The sequence below is a fragment of the Salvelinus fontinalis genome, chromosome 13, assembly GCF_029448725.1.
Source record: "Salvelinus fontinalis isolate EN_2023a chromosome 13, ASM2944872v1, whole genome shotgun sequence".
NCBI lineage: Eukaryota > Metazoa > Chordata > Actinopteri > Salmoniformes > Salmonidae > Salvelinus > Salvelinus fontinalis.
The window spans coordinates 53,072,471-53,095,754 of NC_074677.1; the positions used below are offsets into that span (position 1 = coordinate 53,072,471).

A 23,284-nucleotide genomic window follows, 5' to 3' on the forward strand; every position below is an offset into this window, starting at 1 on the left:
TTATCATCGCTCGTCTTTTGTGTTGGGTGACATGAGTGAAAGGAAAGTTTTCGCTTCGGGTAAGAATTTGCTTCACCACTTTTTTTCTTTGTAGCTAGCGTCACACGGCTAGCTGCGTAGACTTGGCTAGCTTAGCTAGGCAGACCCATGCCTATGCAAGGCAACCATTTCGGGCAAGGACACGAACTCCCTCTGTGTCGTCTTCCTGGGTGTCGAACACGTGGAAGCAGCATTCGACCGACCCCTGGTCATGCATCCATTGAAGGGTTTTTGCTACTGAACAAGTCTACTAAATTAACATTCTTTCTACCGTTTATCAGCATACACCCAATATGTTCCCTTTGATGATGATGCTTATTATGCATTATGATTGAACCAAAAGATTACATTTAAGGCACAGATCTGGGGAAGGGTACCGAAACATTTCTGCAGCATTGAAGGTCCCAAAGAACACAGTGGCCTCCATTTATTCTTAAATGGAAGAAGTTTGGAGCCACCAAGACTCTTCCTAGAGCTGGCCACCCATCCAAACTGAGCAATCTGGGGATAAGAGCCTTGGTCAGGGAGGTGACCAAGAACCCGATGGTCTCTCTGACAGGACAACCATCTCTACAGCACTCCACCAATCAGGCTTTATGGTAGAATGGCCAGACAGAAGCCACTCCTCACTAAAATGCACATGACAGCCCGCTCGGAGTTTGCCAAAAGGCACGTAAAGACTCTCAGACTATGAGAAACAAGATTGTCTGGTCTGATGAAACCAAGATTTGGCCTGAATGCCAAGCATCACGTCTTGAGGAAACTTGGCACCATCCCTACGGTGAAGCATGTTGGTGACAGCATTATGCTGCAGGGATGTTTTTCAGCGGCAGGCCACACAGCCAAGACAACGCAGGAGTGGCTTCGGAACAAGTCTCTGGATGTCCTTGAGTGGCCTGGTCAGAGCCCGGACTTGAACCTGATCGAACATCTCTGGAGAGACCTGAAAATAGCTGTGCAGTGACACTCCCCATCCAACCTGACAGATCTTGAGAGGATCTGCAGAGAAGAATGATGTAGCGTCATACCCAAGAAGACTCGAGGCTGTAATTGCTGTCAAGGTGCTTCAACAAAGTACTGAGTAAAGGGTCTGAATACTTATGTAAATGTAGTTTTTTCCCCATTTTTTTTCTTCTCATTTTTATGAATCGGCAAACATTTCTAAACTGTTTTTGCTTTGTCATAATGGGGTATTGTGTGTAGATTGACGAGGGGGGAAAACGATTTAATACATTTTAGACGTAACGTAACAAAATGTTCTGAATACTTCCTGAATGCACTGTAATATGACTAATAGTGGTGGTGAGGGTTTTGCTTTATGCAGGTTTGTATCTTGTAGGCCTATGCAACTTTAATTAAAAATGTAACTCAGTCTGTCATCACTGTTGTGTTTGATTACATCCAGGTAGGCTAATAATTTGTGATTGAAAAGGCCAAAGTAGCCTAGCCAGGCAAGTTTAAATATAAACAAAATGTGATCACATTCACATTTACAGAAAATATTGGGTGTATTTATAGCCTATTTAGACAAATAAATGGGCTATAAATACATAACATTACCACTTCGTTTACGCTGCCCTGGGTGACGGGGAGCATTGGCTGTAATGCAGCTGCTGTTGTAATCCGTAGCCTACACTTGATCACACTGAAAAATCGTCTAGTTTTCATCCCAAACATCATGGCAAATCAATAATGTTTAGGTGTAGGCTGTTGCAACATTTCTTTTAAGAGTTTTTGCTTGTGTCTGTTTTTTTTTTGTTTTTTTTCTTGTTTTCAATTTAAAGTTTTCTTGTTTTTCAAGAAATGTTCTCACTCACCTACTATAGGTGAGTGAGAACATATTTGGGAGGAAATGCCCAGGTATTTCTTACAGTCCCTCCACGCTAGTAGGGTGCTGTAAATCAAAGGTTTTGGCTATGTTGCCCACTTCACTAAAGTTATTAATTAATATAATTGAGCTTAGATCCCAATCCTGTTGTTCATTGCCACTATCTGAATCCACGTTGACTCTTGTCTGTTCGTGATCCATGTTAGCATGTTGCGGATTTGGGCAGACCAGTAGTACAATTGAAGGGAGGGAAGGGCAAGACCACCCTTAGATTCAGGTTTCGATAGAGTGGAGAACTTGATCGTAGTTTTTTTTTTAATGCCCCTTATAAATTTGGTGATGCTTTGGTTAGTTGTTTTGAAAAAGGAAGGTGGGAGATGGCATGGGAGCATCTGAAATAAATAGTTCAGTCTAGGGAGGATGTTCATACGGATTACATTAATTCTTCCTACTAAGCTAATTGGGAGGGAGATCCAGGTTTGGAGATCGTTCTTGATTCGATCCAGGAGTGGAAGATAATTCTCCTTGAAAAGGCTATTCAGATCTGGTGTTATGAAGATCCCAAGGTATTGAAATCCCCAGGCCGCCTGCAGAAACACCCATAATACTTGAATTGCTCCTTATCAACTCTGCCAGAGGCTCCGCCCCCAACAAGTAGAGCAGGGGGGACAGCGAGCACCCTTGTCTTGTGCCCCGTCCCAAAGGGAATCTGTCAGAGTTCAGTCTGTTAGAAGTCACCATGGCATTTGGATGAGAGTATAGTGATTTGATCCATTTAATAAAGTTTGGGCCCATATTGAACTTTTCTAAGACTGAGAACAGAAAGCTCCACTCGAACGCCTTGTCAGCATCCAGTGAAGCCAGCAGGACAGGGGTCTTCTGTGCGTTTACTTGATCAATAATATCAAAAAGACGGCGAATGTTATCAGAAGAGTATCTGTCTCTAATAAATCCAGTTTGGTCCGCTTTTATTATTTTGGGAAGAAGAGTGTTTAGTCTTTTGGCGAGTAATTTGGTAATTATTTTGTAGTCGAAATCCAACAAGCTTATGGGCTGGAAGGACGAGCAGGATAAAGGGTCCTTGTCTTTTTTGAGCAACACTGTAATGCGAGCTGTGTGCATTGAGTCTGGGAGAACTCCGTTTTTGCAAAATCCCTCCAGCATTGGCATGAAAATAGGGCTAAGCTGGGGCCAAAAAGCTTTGTAGAACTCTCTGGGGAATCCATCTGGGACTGGGGACTTATTAGGTGGCATGGAGGTAATTGCCTCCAGGGCCTCTTCAGGAGTGAAGAGGGAGTTGAGATCTTCTTGGTCGGTCTCTGATAGTTTAGGTAGCGAGATTCCCTCTAGGAAGGAGTGTTCTGCCTCCGTGTGTTTTCTCTCTGAGGTATATAGTTTGCAGTAAAAATCATGAAAAGTTAAATTGATCTTTTTTGGGTCATATGTGACCTCGTCCTCTGCTGTTCGGATAGCCATGATTGTACGCTCTGACTGCTCTTTTTTTAAATTGGTAAGCAAGCAATCTACTCTGCCTATTGCTATACTCATGGTATTTCTGTTTAGTAAAAATAACTTTTTTTTTAACCTCCCGAGTATCGTCCAAATTCAGTTTGGCTTTGGCTGCTTTAAGTTGACTCCAGGAGGTGCTGTCTGGGGATTGTTTATGTACTTTTTCACAGCATTCCAGCTCCCTCAAGATCTAGCCTGTGTGCTTCCATTTTTACATTTACTATTGATATTTAAGTATATTTAAAATCAAAAACTTTAAGACTTTTACTCAAGTAGACCTTTACTGGGTGACTCAACTTTTACTTGAGACATTTTCTATTAAGTTATCAACAAGGACAAAAATGCATACGTCCTGGAGATCGTCGTCCCCCCCCCGAGATGGTTTATGACGTGTTCCTATCCTAAGGCAAAACGTTTTTGAATTACAGGAAATTAGCTGTAAAACTGCAAAATGTTATCTCAGTCTCATGGCAAAAATGTGTAGAATAGCATGAGATTAGCTATCAAACTGTACATTTTTCTCTCTGCTCCATGGCAATAGAACCCCACAGTGGAGGTGTCTTTCAGGTAGGTTTATTTTGATAACCATGTATATCTCTCTCGGACAAGGTTTTATCAATATATTCGGCTCTATTTACTATCAGATTCGGAAATGCTAATTAGCATCAAAGTAGACATCGTGACAAACTACAAATCACTGCACGCTCCTATATGTCATCTCTAGCTGACTGTCACACCCTGATCCATTTCACCTGTCCTCGTTATTGTCTCCACCCCCTCCAGGTGTCGCTTGTTTTCCCCAGTGTATTTATCCCTGTGTTTCCTGTCTCTCTGTTCCTTGTTCATCTTGTATGCCCAAGCCTACCTGCGGTTTTCCTGTTCCTCCTGGTTCTGACCCTTGCCTGTTTTGGGCTCTGTACCTGCCTGCCTGACCACTCTGTACCTCCTGGACTCTGATCTGGTTATGACCTTTAGCCTGTCCACTACCATTCTCTTGCCTATTCCCTTTGGATGTATTAAACATCTTAAACTCCAACCATCTGCCTCCTGTGTCTGCATTTGGGTCTTGCATAGTGTCATGATAGCTGACACCTTTGCTAACAGGTATTGTGTCAATTTAAAACATGCACAAGGAAGTTAACAGAATTGTCCATTTAAAGAAATGAAGTCAATTTTATTAATTCCTACATTTAGTTAACATTAGCTAGTTAATCCAGAGATGCTTACCTTTGCCTTGATTAGGCAGTCTCGTCCAGATCATGGCATTTGTAGTTATAAAGTAATAGTCACAATAGCAGCTAATTAGCATTTCATTTGTTGGGGGTAAATACAGGCGATTATATTGCTTAGTCACCTTGTCCTAGAGAGATTTACAGTTATTAAAACGTAACGCCATGGCACAGCCCTTTTAAGTTTTTCTATAATCCCCTATGGAACATTTTCTGTTAAACGCTCTACAACAAAGCTTTCTTAGTGTCCAACAATCTTTCTCTGCCCTTGACCTTTGTTTTGGAGGTGTTCAGAACAAGGTTATGTGGTTTGTTAAGAATGCCACTCTCCCCACAGGTGTGACTACTATCAAATCAAATGTATTTATATAGGCCTTCGTACATCAGCTGATATCTCAAAGTGCTGTACAGAAACCCAGCCTAAAACCGCAAGCAATGCAGGTATAGAAGCACAGGGCTAGGAGAAAGGCCGAAACCCAGAGAGGAACCAGGCTATGAGGGGTGGCCAGTCCTCTTCTGGCTGTGCCGGGTGGAGATTATAACAGAACATGACCATAGCTCTAAACCCTACCTCTGAGGATTTAGAGCTTGAGGTAGTCACCTCATACATGTACTTGGGAGTATGGCTAGATGGTGCACTGTCCTTTTCTCAGCACATCAAAGCTGCAGGCTAAAGTTGAATCTAAATCTAGACTTGGTTTTCTATATTGTAATCGCTCCTCTTTCACCCCAGCTGCCAAACTAACCCTGATTCAGATGACCATCCTACCCATGCTAGATTACGGAGATGTAATTTATAGATAAGGGTGCTCTCGAGCAGCTAGATGTTCACCATTCGGCCATCAGATTTGCCACCAATGCTCCTTATAGGACACATCACTGCACTCTATACTCCTCTGTAAACTGGTCATCTCTGTATACCCGTCGCAAGACCCACTGGTTGATGCTTATTTCTAAAACCCTCTTAGGCCTCACTCCCCCCTATCTGAGATCTACCGCAGCCCTCATCCATACAACACTCGCTCTGCCAGTAACATTCTGTTAAAGGTCCCCAAAGCACACACATCCCTGGGTTGCTTGTCTTTTCAGTTCGCTGCAGCTAGCGACTGGAACGAGCTGCAACAAACACTCAAACTGGACAGTTTTATCTCAATCTCTTCATTCAGACTCAATCACGGACACTCGTACTGACAGTTGTGGCTGCTTTGCATAATGTATTGTTGTCTCTACCTTCTTGCCCTTTGTGCTGTTGTCTGTGCCCAATGTTTGTAACCTGTGCTGCTGCCATCTTGTGTTGTTACCATGTCATGTGTTGCTACCCTGCTGTGTTGTCTTAGGTCCCTCTTTATGTAGTGTTCTCTCTTGTCGTGATGTCGGTGTTTGTTATATATTTTTAATCCCCCGTCCCCGCAGGAGACCTTTTGGTAGGCAGTTATTGTAAATAAGAATATGTTCATAACTGACTTGCCTGGTTAAATAAAAATTTAAAATGTATTAAAAAAAAAAAAAATGTATGGTGGAAAAAGGATTGGAACCATTTCCCTGTTTGACCGCTAGGTTTTATGGGTATTATACTGTTGTACTCTGTGTAGAATTTATTGGAGGCTCGATCTAATTCTCAAGTCTTAAATATGCCCCATAACTACTTCTAGTCTTTTCCTGCCCTTGAACGGTCTAAGTATTTAGAAAAGTTTATTGTTGGCTTGCCTGTATACTTTCAACTTGCCGGAAACCAGTTGTGTAGACAATCCTGCCAAAGTAGCCTATGGTGATATCAACACCTACTTCGTGTAATCTCCAGGTTTACACAGGCAATACATATAGCTAGTTAGATACAAACAAGTGTTAGCTAGTGATTTACTGTGAATGAAGTGCTCCGAACACACAAATGTATCGAGTAACAGATTTCCATTATCTTTGCAGGGTATAGCCTGAAACCATGAGGTTCGTCTAACCTGGTCCTTGGGAAGTTGATAACTTGATTTAGTGGTCTTTTCTTTGACTATTATTCAAACAAAACGGTACACAACAGCTTTTTAGCATCTTAGCTTTAAAAGAGTTAGTTATCTAACGTTAGCTAGCTGAAGAAAGTCCATTGGAACCGTTAATTTGGCTGATGGTGACATGGAAGTATGTTAAACAACCAACCAAGCATATTCAAAATGTTTTATAGAATGATACAAAAAAGAATACAACCATTGTCGGGTTATGAGTAGGCAAAAAAAGTTGGCAATTTAACATGTGAGTCCAGGGAATACCCTACTCAGGAGCATGGTCATGTTTAGCCACACCTCGCCATGTGTATCTATGGCATCAAACCATGTGACATTTCAGTTACTGGACCAATGCTCTTAACCACTAGGATACGCGCCACCCTTCTACACGCTCACTGTATGGAAACAAGTGGTGTAATTTTGAGAAGTGTTGCTACTGAAAACAGATGCTCTGAATCTGAGGTGTTATGCTTCTTGCAGGACCTTTTGGACAGAGGGAAGGTTTTCTCCGATGGTAAGGTCTATCTCGATATGTTATATAGGCTTCCACAAGAACAAGGTGGGAAAACACCCCCTGTTATGTTGTTTCATGAAGGGGGCATGTCCAATGATGTGTATGAACCCAGGATGACTGACAGGGGGCGCTGTATTGAAGTCACCACGCAGCCATCTTGGTAGATTTTGGAAGATATAGAAATGCGTTTATTCATGTCTATTCGCTTTTGACACGTTTATTCTATTACAGACACCTTAATGCACACTTTTAAATTATATTAAATATACAAATAATAAATGTGAAAAAATATAAAAACATTTTCCTTTAAAGTATTTTTTTAGAGTGCTAATGTTACTGTCCCCACTACAACAAAAAAATACTTAAATACATGGAAATAATTCCATTAATTCCTATGGAGTACTGCTCCTACTGGGGAGTGCCAATATGGCCGACTAGTGGCTTCAAAGCCTCTCAATGGCCAATACATAGCGCCAGCAATCCAGGGTTTATATACATCATTCGCCGCGTACGTCCAGTTCCCAAGCCCTTAGCCCCATCATGGGATTAGTCTAATGTGCCTGAGGTTATTTCACAGCAGCCTTTTGAGCCGCTGGAACTATGGAGATGAAATATCCCTCCTTTAAGACAACTTTACTGCAAAAGGAGTGAATGAGCTGCATGTACTGTCAGTCACCATTCGTGCCTGCAGTTTGCCCATGGCTTTTCCAAGTTCACCTTGTTGCCCATGTAACAGGTTTGCTTCATTCCCTCTCTTCGCCCCTACCTGGGCTCGAACCAGGGACCCTCTGCACACATTGACAACAGTCACCCTCGAAGCATCGCTCCACAAAAGCCACGGCCATTGCAGAGCAACAACTACTTCAAGGTCTCAGAGCGAGTGACATCACCGATTGAAATGCTATTAGCGCGCACCCTGCTAACTAGCTATCCATTTCACACCGGTTACACACAATTTAGCTCATGAGTCGGTCATGGTCACATGATGAGGAAGCCTTGCGAACTTCAAACCCAGTGTCTGCCCGCAGCCTAAGGGGTGAATTTCCTCTTGGTTTAAGACGTTGGATGCTCTGGGTTCATGCCCCATGTCATACAATGCTGCCCAACGTGGGGTGGTCTCATGAGTGAGGAGGTCAAAGGGGGGTGAATGTAGTGGTTATGGTCACGTGATGAGGTAGCCCTGCCTGTGAACTTCAAAACAGGTGTCTACCCAAGGGGGGAATTTCCTCTTGGTCTAAGACATTGGCTGCTCCTGTGGAAGCTCTGGGTCCCGTATGTTACGCCCAATCCCGCCTTTATGCCTGAGGTAAGCGCAATTACAATTGTCTGGTCTTGGAGCTTGTGGCTTTCCACCCTCCGCCTTTCTTTTCAATTGAAGAGGAGCGGCTACACCGTTTTGTCCAGTACGTGTGTTGCGCATATACTTGGATAGGAAGAGTTTTGTACAAGAGTGACCAACTCTTTGTGTCCTTGGTGCCTCCCTGCAAGGGGAGCCCCCTCTCTTGTTAACGGTTGTCTCATTGGATTGTGGAAGCAATTGTATTGGCCTATAATAACGAGGGGTTACAGCCTCCGGAGGGCCTAAGGGCTCACTCCACCAGAGGTATAGCTACCTCTTGGGCTCTGTTCAAGGGAATCTCCTTGCAGGAAATTTGCAGTGCAGCTTGTTTGGCATCCCTCATACTTTTATGAGGTTCTTCCGACTAAACGCCACTGCTCCGTTATTGGCACATAATGTCCTCCGTATCAGGGCCTCTGTGGGTTGACATTGAAACTGCCTGGCTTCGGAGAGCATGTGGGATACTTGAGGTGGTCATATCCCACTAGTGAGATGTCGAAACAACAAATAATTGAAAGATAATTTAAGGTTACTTGTGTAACCCCTCTTCTCTGAGATTATGAGTGCGACATCTCACCACGTTCCCCTACTCACAAGAGTGTGAGGAAGTTTGGCACGCTCAAAAATGATCGGAGGGCAGGCGGGTGGCTCTTTATTATGAGGGGAGGGGCTCCCTCATTCGCCACTCAACCTGTCTGTCTCTGAGACGTGTATGATTGGTTCTTTGAGCTACTTAGAAGATTCTGGTGAATTCCACTAGTATAGTGAAATGTGTCACCCATAATATCAGAAAACCGGGGTTATGCAAGTAACCTGAAGTTTCTCGGCAACCGAGGTATCCTGATATATTGTATGTGAAAAAGGTGTGTCATTTATTACAATGGTCATAAACTGCACAGCACAAACAGATAAGAAATCAGAGAAAAGTGGCATCATTGTGAGGGCAGGATGAAGACCTACCTGTGGCAGCAGGTGTGGGGGTAGAGATTTCCAACATTTGCCCTGAAGAGACGTTTTTGAAAAAAGGGGATCCCTGCTTTTTGGCTGACCCATATATTGTTTCAAGCTTAGTAAAGGACGAACGGGTAACTGTTACATCTGTCAATGTTTTGAGAAGAGGAATTGTTTAGATTTCTGTGTATCTTCCACCCCAGAGGCAGCAGGCGCTGTGCATCACACTTCTCAGGGTTTGGCCTGTGTTGGTCTTTGCTCTCCAGAGCAGGGTGCTGCTGAAAGGAGTGATCAGTGATGAGAAAGATGAGCGAGAATATTCCTGGCGTTTGTGATGCCTGCCGTTTGGTAAGATGCAGACCCGGTGGAAATGGTTAGATGGAGGATACCCTGTCTTGTTGAGCTTCGACATGGAGTTTCTACCTGATAAGGTCAGGCTAGGGTACATTAACTATTCGTTGAGGGCAATTGTTCCGAACCTGCTACAGTGCATCAGACGCCAAGGATTCAGACATGTGATAGCAATATGTAGAAGGGATATCCTCCAGTGTGCAGGAGGGCATAGTCAGAGGGAGTGTGAAGTGGAGGTTGAGAAACCACTGTGTATAGTTTGCCAAAGTTTGAGTCAGGAAGACGGTTTGAGGGATGAGGGTTTCGACTGAGTTTAGTAAGGTTGGATTTCTTGAATTTATAGCCATCGTGATCAACTGCACTGCACTGATGGAGCGGTTATCACAGAAGATAGATGTGGTAGTTGCAGCAGTTGAGAAATATTTGGGTTTGAGAGATTTCAGTGCAGAAGATCTAAGGGAGTTTTGAGATAAGGGGTTCCCCCCGGCCAACAGCCTGGTGTAGGATTGTTTAGGGCCAAAGTGGTGGGATGGGGTGCCAAGGGTAGCCAGGCTTCCCCAAAAAATTTACCAAGAGAAAAACATAAAATAACTAATATTTCATCTCTTTCATAATTTAGGCCATCTACCTGATGCTGTCAGGTCAAAAAGAGTGACATTGTTGCCGCCCATAGCATTGAATGCAAGGGAAGGAAGCTAGCGAGCATTTGGCCTCCCTTGATTAAAAAAGTATAAAATAATAGCAAATCAGCGTTGAGCTAAATTGAGTGAGTGCAACTGTGAATAGTCCTGGCACACCCCAAATTTTTTTTCAAGGGAAGTCAGTTTTGATTTGGCTTCTCTCCGATCACATCACATGGAGAGCAATACGTCATTGACAGAAACAACTTGAACTGTTGCATCTAGTTGTGTTGTTGTCCAGTGGCTGGCTAGCTAGCTAAAATTGACCCTTTCCTTAAATTAGCCATGGATGGAGAAAGGGATTTGGACTTGTGGTTTTACTTAATTCTCCGTAATGGACAATAATTATAACGGTGATTCTAATCCAACCATAAATTCATACATTGTGCCCCTGGCCTGAGAGGATGGAAGTTCGGTATGTAGCTAGATGTAGGCTAACGTTGGCCATAAAAAGGAAGTTAGGCTAGTGAGAACATTTTATCCAGGTAGCCTAGGACAACAACAAATTAAAGTGTTTACTGTATGACAGAGTCGTGGACCGTTTCATCAATATGAAAGAGAGAAGGATGGCATTGGTGTCTCTCTACAAGTAGGATGAGTCAACATGTTTTTTCTACTTGCACGAACGCGCGCACATACACAAATCAGAACCCTGGACAGCCACATCATATTTAGCTTACATTGATTGGACTAAATAGTTTTTGGTATCTATTAGTTGTCACTGTATTAGACTAAGCATATGTGATTTGATGATTTTGAAATGGTGCTAGGGTAGTGGAGGCATTTTCTGTTTTCTTTGCAACTTACGGTAACTCTCCAAGTGATTCTTAATAAATAGTTGTTTAGTAGTCTGAAAAAGTCAAACATTAACTTGCTTGACAATGCTGTTTGTTACATGCAATATGCTTTGTGGACTTCATCGGACAGAGGTTGCTCTCCGGTTTTGTGATGAAACGAAGGTGTAGTTGAATTTATTCTGCCTTATTGTCTCTGCCTTAGGCCTATATATCACGGTCTCAAGGCATATTAACTAACAGGCTAGAGCAAACAATTCAATTATCACAACTCATAGGTTGTAATATGGCTTTTTTTCTGGCTTGGCTTCCCCAGTGATTTTACCGACGCACCGCTACTATGTATAGATAAGTTGCAAGGTTAGAAGGTGGTGCAATTTTAAAATGTCCACATGCCCCTTTTTTTGTGACAAATGTGCAATCCGCATTCCGACCTGCGAAAGGCAGCAATACGCAACACAGCGTCTAGTCTGCCGAAAATTCACACGAAGAAGTGGATTTGTAGTTCTTCCTGTACAGTACTTTCTTAGCAGCTAGCTACGTGGTTTTAGCAAGACAGTGGAATGGACGTTATGCTTCATATGAAAATGATAAAGGACATTTTAAGTGTGTTTTGCACAATTTGTGTTGTCACCAAGTTTACCACTGCAGCCCAAGACGGCTCTGATGGGAAAAAGGACCAAGAGTGTTACAACTACGCTGGAGGACACGTCTACCCTGGAGAGGCTTTCCGTGTGCCCGTCTCTGATCATTCCTTGCACCTCAGCAAGGCAAAAAGTGGGTATTGTCCCCCTGCACGGTACTGTAGTTGTACTTGGCAATCATATTGACTTAAATTATTTTAATAACGGGAGGATGTTTTACTCCACAATACAATGGTAACTACATAGCTAGCTAACTAGTTTGCCTGCAGCCAATTAGATAGCTAGCCACCGTTCCAGTTATGCTGCACATTTTCACAACTGAAGTTTGCATCAAATCGGTATTCGCGTTATTGTAATATGCCAGATTTTACTTGTCGACCCAAATTCATAAGTTGTAGCTAGTAGTACATTTGGACACGTCATGCCAAAACTTGGCTCCAACTGTAGCCTGCAGTGTTCCCGACCCTACGATTACGCTTGTTTACACTAAGCTGCACTGGGGTCAGAACGCCTTCATGGTTAGATTAAAGGCCCTGCTACACTATAGCCATTGGTGTGGCATTGTCATCAGTGGTTGAAGAAATGCTTCCTTTGAAATCAATGAAAGTTGCTTCTGCCAATGTTGAGCTTGTGTTGTCACGTCCAAGCTCAAGAATCAAGGTTCAATTCTCGATTGCTGACAAGTTCATTCTATCTTGTGAATTTAAATTATGATAAATAAATTTGATTTTGTTTGCATATGGCCTTGACTATACACCACTGGTTATTTTACTAAGATCAGGGTGTCTGCTATGTCTTTAAAGTCTTACATTCATTTATCTGATTTAAAGGCCTTGAGTATTAAAATGTCTTTAAATTAGGTTTTCAATGTCTTAAAAAATGTGACGGAGATGACTATAGTGTTAACGTTATATTGTGCCGCTGCTTAATTGTTTCCACCACGGAAAAAGATTGAACATCAAATAATTCTTCAGGTACACTTTTTTTAAGATGTTAGAGAGCTATCCACATGTGTGCCTCTGTGTGTGCACATCAAGTGAGTTTGAGAGTCGGCCATTGCCAGAGGAGAGAGCAAGGAAGCCTATACAACTTGATTAACAACACTTAACTAGAGCTGGGACGATACACCAAAAGTTACCGACATTGCCCTCCTCTGACTAATTTTGTTTATGTCGGTAAATTCAGTGATTAGGCTACACAACGTTGCTGCTGATTTTTCTTTTTGGTTCTAAAACCATTATTTGGTCAACACTAATATGCATTAACCTGCTTCCTGCAATAAAAACATCTGCACTGTCCCCGTTTTGCTGGCTCTAATTACTCCCAGTCCCCCCTTTGCACACGGAGTGAAGCGCAAACATACTGACAGTTGAGTAACATTTCAGAGTATAATTGCGGGTCTCAGCTTTATGAGTATAACAATTTATTTCTGAACTTTCAATATAGAGGAAATAAAATCACTTTACAAACGCAGTATGTAGTTGAGATGATGCGTCAACGGAGCAGAATGCGCCATTTGCAGTGGTAACCTACGGTGCCTTCAGAAAGTATTCATGCTCTGCTCTGTCAAGTTGATTATTGCTAGATCAAGTCTTGCCATTGATTTTCAAGCAGATTTAAGTCAAAACTGTAACTCGGCCACTCCGGAACATTCTCTGTCTTCTTGGTAAGCAACTCCAGAGTAGATTTGGTCTTGTGTTTTCGGTTATTGCCCTGCCGAAAGGTGAATTCATCTCCCAGTGGTGGAAAGCAGACTGAACCAAGTTTTCCTCTAGGATTTTGCCTGTGCTTGGCTCCATTCTGGGGTTTTTTTATCCTGAAAAACTCCCCAGTCCATAACGAGTACAAGCATACCAATAACGTGATGCAGCCACCACTATGCTTGAAAATATGATGATTGGTACTCAGTAATGTATTGGATTTGCCTCAAATATAAAACTTTGTATTCGGGACAAAAAGTTAATTGTTTTGACATATTTTCTTGCAGTATTACTTTCGTGCCTTGTTGCAAACAGCATGCATGTTTTGGAATATTTTGTACAGACTTCCTCCTTTTCACTCTGTCAATTAGGTTAGTATTGTGGAGTAACTACAATGTTGTTGATCCATCCTTAGTTTTCTCCTATCACAGCCATTAAACTCTGTAACTGTTCTAAAGTCACCATTGGCCTCATGGTGAAATCCCTGAGCAGTTTCCTTCTTCTCCGGCAACTGATTTAGGAAGGATGCCTGTGTCTTTGTAGTGACTGGTGTATTGATACAACATCCAAAGTGTAATGAATAACTTCACCATGCTCAAAGGGATATTCAATGTCTGCTTTATTTTATCTACCAATAGGTGCCCTTTGAGTTAATTACCTGTATATGTGGGATACAGAGATGAGGTAGTCATTCAAAAATAATTTTAAACACTATTGCACACTGTGTCCATGCAACTTATTATGTGACTGGTTAAGCATATTTTTACTCCTGAACTTATTTAGGCTTTCCATTACTTCTTTCATGTCTTATTTGTAAGTCTAGAGCCCTACTCAACCGCTTAGCTACCTTGCTTCGAAGTATAGCCATTTGATACCTTTTTTGGTTTTAGGCTAATGTTCAAATGGTACAGCATAATAGGTCCAGGAGAGCTGCAGGGTGGGTTCACTTTTTTTGTTCGAGCCCCAATCTTAACACACCAGATTTGACAAATCAACTACTTAACAGGACCTTGTTAAGCTGAGTCCGGTGTGTTTGAGCAGTGCTGGATCAAAAGCCTGCACACCCATTGGCCTAGCAGTCCAGATGGCGAGTTGACGATGTGTTTCATACAATAACAGTGCTGTATATTTGACTAAGTTATTTTTTCACAGTGGTATCGCTATGGTGTTGATTATCATTATACTAAGCTGGTATTGATATCGAAGCCTAAATTCTGAAAACGTAGTTTGATCTGGCGCTGCAGTGTCTTAATCTAACCATGATTGTGTTTCGACCCCAGTGCAGCTCAGTATAAACAAGCGTAACGGTAGGGTCAGAATATGCTGGCTACTCCAACTACTGTCTCAAGGACCCAGACAGGAGGACCCTAGCAATAACAGCTGCTGCACCATACAATCCCAATGGATGCATCTCAGTCAGTGTTATGTTAAGTGGCTTCCTCTCATCGAGTCTGCGCTTTCTTTATCTGCATTCATTTAAAAAGGCAGGTGAAATTAAATTCCCGGCTGGTACCTTCCCTATCGCTTTCACATTTGTTCTCTGTTTTCCAACCAGCAGTGGAGAGAGTATAAGGAGGCCACTTCCAGGATGCACCCCATGAGGTAGCCAGTTGTGCCCTATCCCAAGAAGTACTGTTAAGATGTGTAGGTGTAACAGTATTGCTTCTGTCCCTCTCCTTTGCCGGAACCTCGAACCAGACCCTCTGAACACATCAACAAGTCACCCACAAAGCATCGTTACCTATCGCTCCACAAAAGCCGCAGTCCTTGCAGAGCAAGGGAAACAACTACTTCAAGGTTTCAGAGTGTATGACGTCACGAAATAAACACTACTACTAGCGCGTACCGCTAACTAGCTAGCCATTTCACATTGGTTACATGGGTAACCTACTCCTTTAACGTCCAAGGACCATATATGTTCAGAGGTAAACTGACTCTGGCAGCCAAAACCGCCAAATACGGTTATAGAAACATTAAAAGCCCTCTACTTTCATATCACATTAAAATAATTTTACTAATGCAAAATATACACTCACTGTTTTAACCTTTCAGTAATACCCATCCCGGATCCGGGAGCATCCTCATCAAAAAAGCTGACTAGCATAGCCTAGCCTAACGGGACAGGGATATCATATAATATAATTTTCATGAAATCACAAGTCCAATACAGCAAATGAAAGAAACATCTTGTGAATCCAGCCATTTCCGATTTTTAAAATGTTTTACAGCGAAAACACTATGCATTTCTATTAGCTAACCACAATAGCCAAAGACTCAACCGCATATTTTCAATATGTTTCTACCGCATAGGTAGCTATCACAAAACCGACCAAATAGAGATATAATTAGTCACTAACCAAGAAACAACTTCATCAGATGACAGTCTTATAACATGTTATACAATAAATGTATGTTTTGTTCGAAAATGTGCATATTTGAGGTATAAATCATAGTTTTACATTGCAGCTACCATCAAAAAATCACCAAAGCAGCCAGAATAATTACAGAGAGCAACGTGAAATACCTAAATACTCATCATAAAACATTTATGGAAAATACATGGTGTACAGCAAATGAAAGATAGACATCTTGTGAATCCAGCCAATATTTCCGATTTTTAAGTGTTTTACAGCAAACACAATATAGCATTATATTAGCTTACCACAATAGCCAAACACACAACCGCATTTATTCACCGCATAGATGGCATTCGCAAAAACCAGCAAAAGATATACAATTAATCACTAACCTTGAACAACTTCATCAGATGACAGTCTTATAACATCAGGTTATACAATACACTTATGTTTTGTTCGAAAATGTGCATATTTAGAGCTGCAAACCGTGGTTATACATTGTGAAAATGTAGCAACATTTCCCCAGAATGTCAGGAGCTATTTTGGACACTCACCTAATCTGACCAAAGAACTCATCATAAACTTTACTAAAAAATACTTGTTGTATGGCAAATGAAAGATACACTGGTTCTTAATGCAACCGCCATGTTAGATTTAAAAAAATAACTTTACCATAACAAACAGCTTGCGAGACAGCGCCCGCCAAAACGGCGGAGAATAGAAATAACATTTTCCACAGAAATACGAAAGAACATATTGTTCTTTCTTTTGCTGAGCTTCCATCAGAATCTTGTACAAGGAGTCCTATTTCCAGAATAAATCGTTGTTTGGTTTTAGAATGTCCTTTTCTCCTGTCGAATTCGCGCCACAATGCTAGCCAATGTTGATGACGTTCCCAGTTTCTCTCGACGCAAAGAACGGAAAACTCCAAGTCCCAATAAACGTTGAATAATCTGATAAACTCGGTTGAAAAAACATACTTTACGAAGTTATTATCACGTCTCAAATAAAATCAGAGCCGGAGATATTAGCCGTGTATACCGAACGCTTATCAGAAGACAATATGGAGGTGCTTCGCGCACCTAGGTAGAGAAAGGAAATTCCTGACCTGCCTCTCCAAAAGCTCTTGTTCGACCTCAGATCAAGCTAGACACCCCATTCCACCTTCCACTGCCTGTTGACATCTAGTGGAAGGCGTATGAAGTGCATGTATATCGATAAATATAAGCCAGTTGAATAGGCAGGCCCTGGAACAGAGCCTCGTTTTCAGATTTTTCACTTCCTGGATGGAAGTTTGCTGCAAAATGAGTTCTGTTTTACTCACAGATATAATTCAAACAGTTTTAGAAACTTGAGTGTTTTCTATCCAATAGTAATAATAATATGCATATTGTATGATCTAGAATAGAGTACGAGGCAGTTTAATTTGGGCACGATTTTTTCCAAAGTGAAAATAGCGCCCCCCTATTGACAAGAAGTTTTAACAGTTGCAGCCGACAGTACTTCTCAGTTACAACACTTTTCTGGCGTTCGGGTAGCTAGGCTAATTAGAACAAGTGGTCGCCTCTCTTCCGTCTACAGTCCGTAACATGGAAATATGGCCGTGTGGGGGTTGTAGTAATTTTACCTTTTTGTTTTATGTCTCAATTAGCCGATATGGAAGTAAACTTCCAAAGGTTTCCAAAACCGTATTGCAAGCAAGGATCATTGACGTAGAGGGAGCCCTCTTTGTTGAACGAAAGCTATGTGTGCTCCAAGCCTGCCCTGAGCCATAGGCCTACCTGCACACTGCTCACCAACTATGAACAAATACTATTCATTGTTGACCAAGCACACTAAATAATGGTGTGTTGGTAACAACATTGGGGATACACCGCAGGAAGTCTATTCTGATGGATTTTTCCCTAAAATGTGATCAGCAAATAACTTGCTTGCTCGTGCTTTGAACTGTCATCAAATGTGTTTTTGTTATTTGTTCTTTTTGCAGTTTCAAAGCCTGCACCTTACTTTGAGGGATCAGCTGTCATCGATGGCGAGTTTAAAGAGCTCAAACTGTCGGACTACAAAGGGAAATACCTAGTCTTCTTCTTCTACCCCCTGGACTTGTGAGTACTATCTCTTACTGACCTTCATCCTAAAACAATCCTCTTTATAGTGTTCTTTGCTACTGTCATAAAATGTGTTTGTTTGTTTATTTTACTTTGTTACACGTATTTCAGACATCATTAAAAAAAAAAAAAGTTTTATATGACCCCCCCCTTTCAAACAGTCCCATTTTTACCACTTGTCGGTATACGCATTTTACAGGCTACATCCCGTTGCGCAGCCGGCGGATGTGTCTATTTGAATAAATCCATTGACTATATACCATCACAAAGAAATCCATTATTAATAAGTTTAGGCAGATCTTAAGAAACATTATAATACTAAGAAAATGTATTTCAATAGAATAGCATATTTTGAGTTTTATGTTACTCGTCTATGCAGCCTAGGCTATAGGCTGTGGCTGCACCATGCAAATGAAATCAATAGTTCATTAAACAAACAAGACACAATTACATTCCCCTGCCCAGATCAGTCAACACAACATTTTATAGTAAGAATAAAATATAAATATTTTTTCCCAAACAACTTGAGTGTTGCGGGAACGTGTGGACCCGCTGTTAATCTATAAAAAAAGTGATATTTTGAAACCGAGCCCATGCCCTCGTCGCTTTTAGGTGCTTTAGAAACCTTCGAATTTGCTCTTTCCGATCGTGTATTGAAATCAAATGTCTGACCTGGATGAATGTGATTTGAAAAAAAAAAAATGAATGGCTTTTTTGCTTAAAAAAGATTGCAGATCCACATTTAATCTTTTTTTCGTACCCTCTCCATATTATGCACATTGATAGCTTGCTAGCAAATGTACTCTCTAACTGCCTAGTGCTACTATTTAAAAAATAAGTTATCTAAATAATTGGAGCTAAACGTGCAAGGAGAAATGACTGGTGAAATTAATCAAGCAACAAAAATGTAAATTATTTATTAGAATCCCCATTAGCTGTTGCTCACGCAGCAGCTACTCTTCCTTGGGTTCACACACATGACAGACAGAACATTAATGTACAAGAACAGCTTAAGGACCGAACTACATGCATTTAAATGAAAAGAATACAAGAATTAAAAGCATTGTCCCAATGCCTGAAATTTTTTACTGCTGGGTTTTCCAAGCCATTGGCAGAGCTTAATAGTGCAATCGTGCTTAGGTCTGTCTTCTGAATTTATTGTACTGGGTTTGTTATTGGCTTCCCCTTTCAGATATAAAGAATAGGCAGTATAAAGACGGTATGGTAAAGATTGCATGATTTTGTCTGGGTATTAAAGTGATTTTAGTAACGTGCCAGGATGAAGAAATATAAAATAGCAATCCAAATCATCAGATTTTTATATGGAGATTCAGGGAGAGAGAAAAAAATCTTAGTAGTGTAAAATCTAAACTGTAGTAACTGTTATACAGATTTTTGCTGTATTTTAGAACCAGTGACTTAATTAAAATCCAGTATGCTTTGGTAAAGTAATAATGTTGTTGGCTATGTGTTATTCTGATGACACCAACTCTGTGTACCTGCAGCACGTTTGTCTGCCCGACTGAGATTATTGCGTTCAGTGATCGTGTGCACGAGTTCCGTGCCATCAATGCTGAGGTTGTTGCCTGCTCTGTCGACTCACAATTCACGCATCTGGCATGGTAAGATTACAAGCATCACACCCCTCTTCAGAGGTGCTTGGACTTTAATTTCAGAGTTTTTTTTCTCCCCCCGGCTTTGTTAACAGGATCAACACACCCAGGAAGCAGGGTGGACTTGGACCAATGAAAATCCCTCTGCTGTCTGACCTCACACACCAGATTTCCAAAGACTATGGAGTCTTCCTGGAGGACGCAGGACACGCACTCAGGTACAGTATACACTTGCTCACGGGGGTAGAAGCTACTTCAAAAGAAGATTACTAGTACTACTATCATAAAAAAAGTTCATGAAGTTTAAAGTCATGCTGTTTGAAACTGAACCGAACTTCTCATTGTTTTCATTGTCTGCCTCAGGGGCCTGTTCATCATCGATGACAAGGGCGTCCTGAGGCAGATCACCATGAATGACCTCCCCGTGGGGCGCTCTGTAGACGAGACTCTGCGGCTTGTCCAAGCCTTCCAGTATACTGACAAACACGGCGAAGGTACGGTTCACTCCTCAGCCTCCAAATTCAGTCTCACCACATAACAGTCTCAGATAATACCGATAAACACGTCATTATCTGTGGTTGCGATGTCATTATCTGTGGTTGTCTTTTTACATTTTTTACAGCTTGTGTGAATTAAAAAATATTTCTTTTTTTTGCAGTGTGCCCAGCAGGATGGAAGCCCGGCAGTGACACAGTGAGTTTCATACTGTGTGTGGTTAAAGGGGCAATCAGCAGTTGCTGTATCAATTTGTACCCATTGATTCTTGAGGAATAACTAAATGCCTCATGAGCTTAGTTAAACTGCCATACCCCATCAGAACCTGAAAATATAAGCTTCTTTTATTCCAATGTTTGGTAACAAACACTATATAGCCTCAACATGGTTAAAACTATAAACATGGATGGTCAATCCTTGCATCCCCATAGGTCTGTCTATGAATTTGAGTGGTTACATTTCTCCACCCTCATCTTTTTCCCGAAACGGGGTCGGGGAATACGCTTTATTGTTTCAACTGCTGACTGCCGCTTTAAGTGAGTGCATGCATGAGATTATATTTATAATCTCCGCCCGGCACAGCCAGAAGAGGACTGGCCACCCCTCAGAGCCTGGTTCCTCTCTAGGTTTCTTCCTAGGTCCCTGCCTCTCTAGGGAGTTTTTCCTAGCCACCGTGATTCTGCATTACTTGCTGTTTGGGGTTTTAGGCCGGGTTTCTGTATAAGCACTTTGTGACACCTGCTGACGTAAAAAGGGCTTTTAAAATACATTTGATTTGATAGGATATTCTTAGACAATTGCTTGTGCACTAATTCAATGTATTACTCTTCACAGATAATCCCAGACCCAGCGGGCAAACTCAAGTACTTTGACAAGCTGAACTGAACCTCTAACACTTTGGTTAAAGCTCAGAATAAAAACAGTTTTGATAATCTGGTGTCTGTTTATGTTTTTAGCAATGTCGAGCCATATTTGGCTAATCTAATTCAATCTCATCTAGCGATCTGAGTAAAACTGGTGACCTTTGAGATGAGAAACAGGCCAGGAACTACGACGAAGTCTCTTAGAAATGGCAGTCACACTCTCCTAAATGGGAGGCACTAGATGGTGCTTGTATTGAAATACCTTTTAAGTGCTTTGAGCATCCCAAATTTGCCCCACTCCAGTGGACTGACACACCAGAACAGAGAAGTCTATAAACTTGTCGCTTGGCTCATTGAAAGTTTACGCACATTCCTATGGAAGGGTCTAGAATATTTCATTTTTATTTTACCTTTACCTTTATTTAACTAGCCAAGTCAGTTAAGAACAAATTCTTATTTTCAATGACGGCCTAGGAACAGTGGGTTAACTGCCTTGTTCAGGGGGCAGAACGACAGATTTTGTACCTTGTCAACTCACAGGGATTCGAACTTGCAACCTTTCGGTTACTCACCCAACGCTCTAACCACTAGACTACCCTGCTACCCTCCTCAATATGATGGACGTGCACTGAAGGAAAGGACTAGGGTGGACCGTAAGCTAGGTTCAGGACTGTTGCTGCCACCATGGCGCATCAGTCAGAATGCAATGATGAGATGGGGAATACAGGTTTAGGGGTAGGTTTGGATGGAGGTTAGGATTTGGGCTTGTAAGGCCTCTAGGTTGGATAGGAAGGATGTGGCTTATAAGGCCTTGGAGATAGGATTGGCTGTGGATAACAAGGATGAGGCGGTCTGGAAGGGAGATACAAAAGGGGAAACATTAGGAACACATAACATAAAAGGTGCAGGCATGACAAAGTACAGTGCCTTCAGAAAGTGTTCACACCCCTTGACCTTTTCCACATTGTTGTTACAGCCTGAATTTAAAATGGATTAAATAGCTTTTTTTTTTGGCACTTGCCTACACACAATACCCCATAATGTAGAAGTGGAACGTTTTTGTAAATTTGCATAACAAGTCACATAAGTTGCATGGACTTACTGTGTAATAAGTGTTTAACATGACTTAATGACAACCTCTTCCCTGTACCCCGCACATACAATTATCTGTAAGGTCCCTCAGTCGAGCAGTGAATTTCAAACACAGATTCAACCACAAAGACCAGGGAGATTTTCCAATGCCTCACCAATGGCACCTATTGGAAGACGGGGAACAATAAAAGCAGACATTGAATATCCCTTTGAGCATGGTGAAGTTATTACAAAGATACAGGTGTTCTTCCTAACTGTTGCCGGAGAGGAAGAAAACCGCTCGGGTATACACCATGAGGCCACTATGAGGCCAATGGTGACTTTAAAACAGATATGGAGTTGAAAGGCTGTGATAGAAAACTGAGGCTGGATCAACAACATTGGAGTTACAATAATAACCTAATTGACAGAGTGGAAAGAAGGAAGCCTGTACGAACACAAAATATTCCAAAACGAGCATGCTGTTTGCAAAAAGGTAATACTGCAAAAATGTGGCAAAGCAATTCACTTTTAGTCCTGAATGCAACGTGTTATGTTTAAGGCAAATCCAATACAACACATTACTGAGTACCACTGTCCATATTGTCAAGAATAGTGGTGTCTGAATCATGTTATGGGTATGCTTGTAATTGTTAAGAACTGGGGAGTTTTCAGGATAAAAAAAGAAACGGAATGGAGCTAAGCACAGGCAAAATCCTAGAGGAAAACCTGGTTCAGTCTGCTTTCCACCAGACACTGGGGGATGAATTCACCTTTCAGCAGGACAAAAACCTAAAACACAAGGCCAACTATACACTGGAGTTGCTTACCAAGAAGACAGTGAATGGCCGGATTACAGTTTTGACTTATCTACTTGAAAATCTATGGCAAGATCTGAAAATGATTCTAGCAATGATCAACAACCAATTTGACAGAGCTTGAAGCATTTTTTAAAGAATAATGGGCAAATGTTGGACAATCCAGGTGTGTAAAGCTCTTAGAGACTTACCCAGAAAGCCTCTGTAGTCGCTGCCAAAGGTGCTTCAACAAAGTATTGACTCGGGTGTGAATACTTATGTACACTGAACAAAAATATAAATGCAACATGTAAAGTGCTGGTCCCATATTTCATGAGCGTCTGCTAAATGACTTAAATGTAAATGTAAATGTAATGAGTTGAAATAAAATATTTCTCTCAAATGCAT

The 23,284-nt window shown here is 41.5% G+C and overlaps 1 protein-coding gene across 2 annotated transcripts; it reads left to right on the top strand.

The window, feature by feature from the left end:
• On the top strand, positions 1–21,030 carry prdx4 (peroxiredoxin 4). 2 transcript variants are annotated; one of them, XM_055943442.1, is made up of 7 exons: positions 1–59; positions 17,917–18,034; positions 19,543–19,659; positions 19,746–19,868; positions 20,014–20,144; positions 20,309–20,343; positions 20,980–21,030. In XM_055943442.1, exons 1-7 carry the CDS (start codon positions 32–34, stop codon positions 21,028–21,030), a joined length of 603 nt encoding a protein of 200 aa, XP_055799417.1. In that variant the 5' UTR covers positions 1–31. The 2 variants fall into 2 exon arrangements, with proteins under 2 accessions (XP_055799417.1, XP_055799416.1); XM_055943441.1 differs by lacking the exon at positions 1–59 and adding an exon at positions 11,698–12,005.
• The last annotated feature ends 2,254 nt before the right edge of the window (positions 21,031–23,284 follow it).

Excerpts from the sequence above, each read along its gene's own strand:
- prdx4 (XM_055943441.1), top strand. The coding sequence starts at position 11,792 with ATGGACGTTATGCTTCATATGAAAATGATAAAGGACATTTTAAGTGTG. Across the intron at positions 19,869-20,013 it reads GACGCAGGACACGCACTCAG|GGGCCTGTTCATCATCGATG; the intron begins GTACAGTATACA and ends TGTCTGCCTCAG. Across the intron at positions 20,145-20,308 it reads TACTGACAAACACGGCGAAG|TGTGCCCAGCAGGATGGAAG; the intron begins GTACGGTTCACT and ends TTTTTTTTGCAG.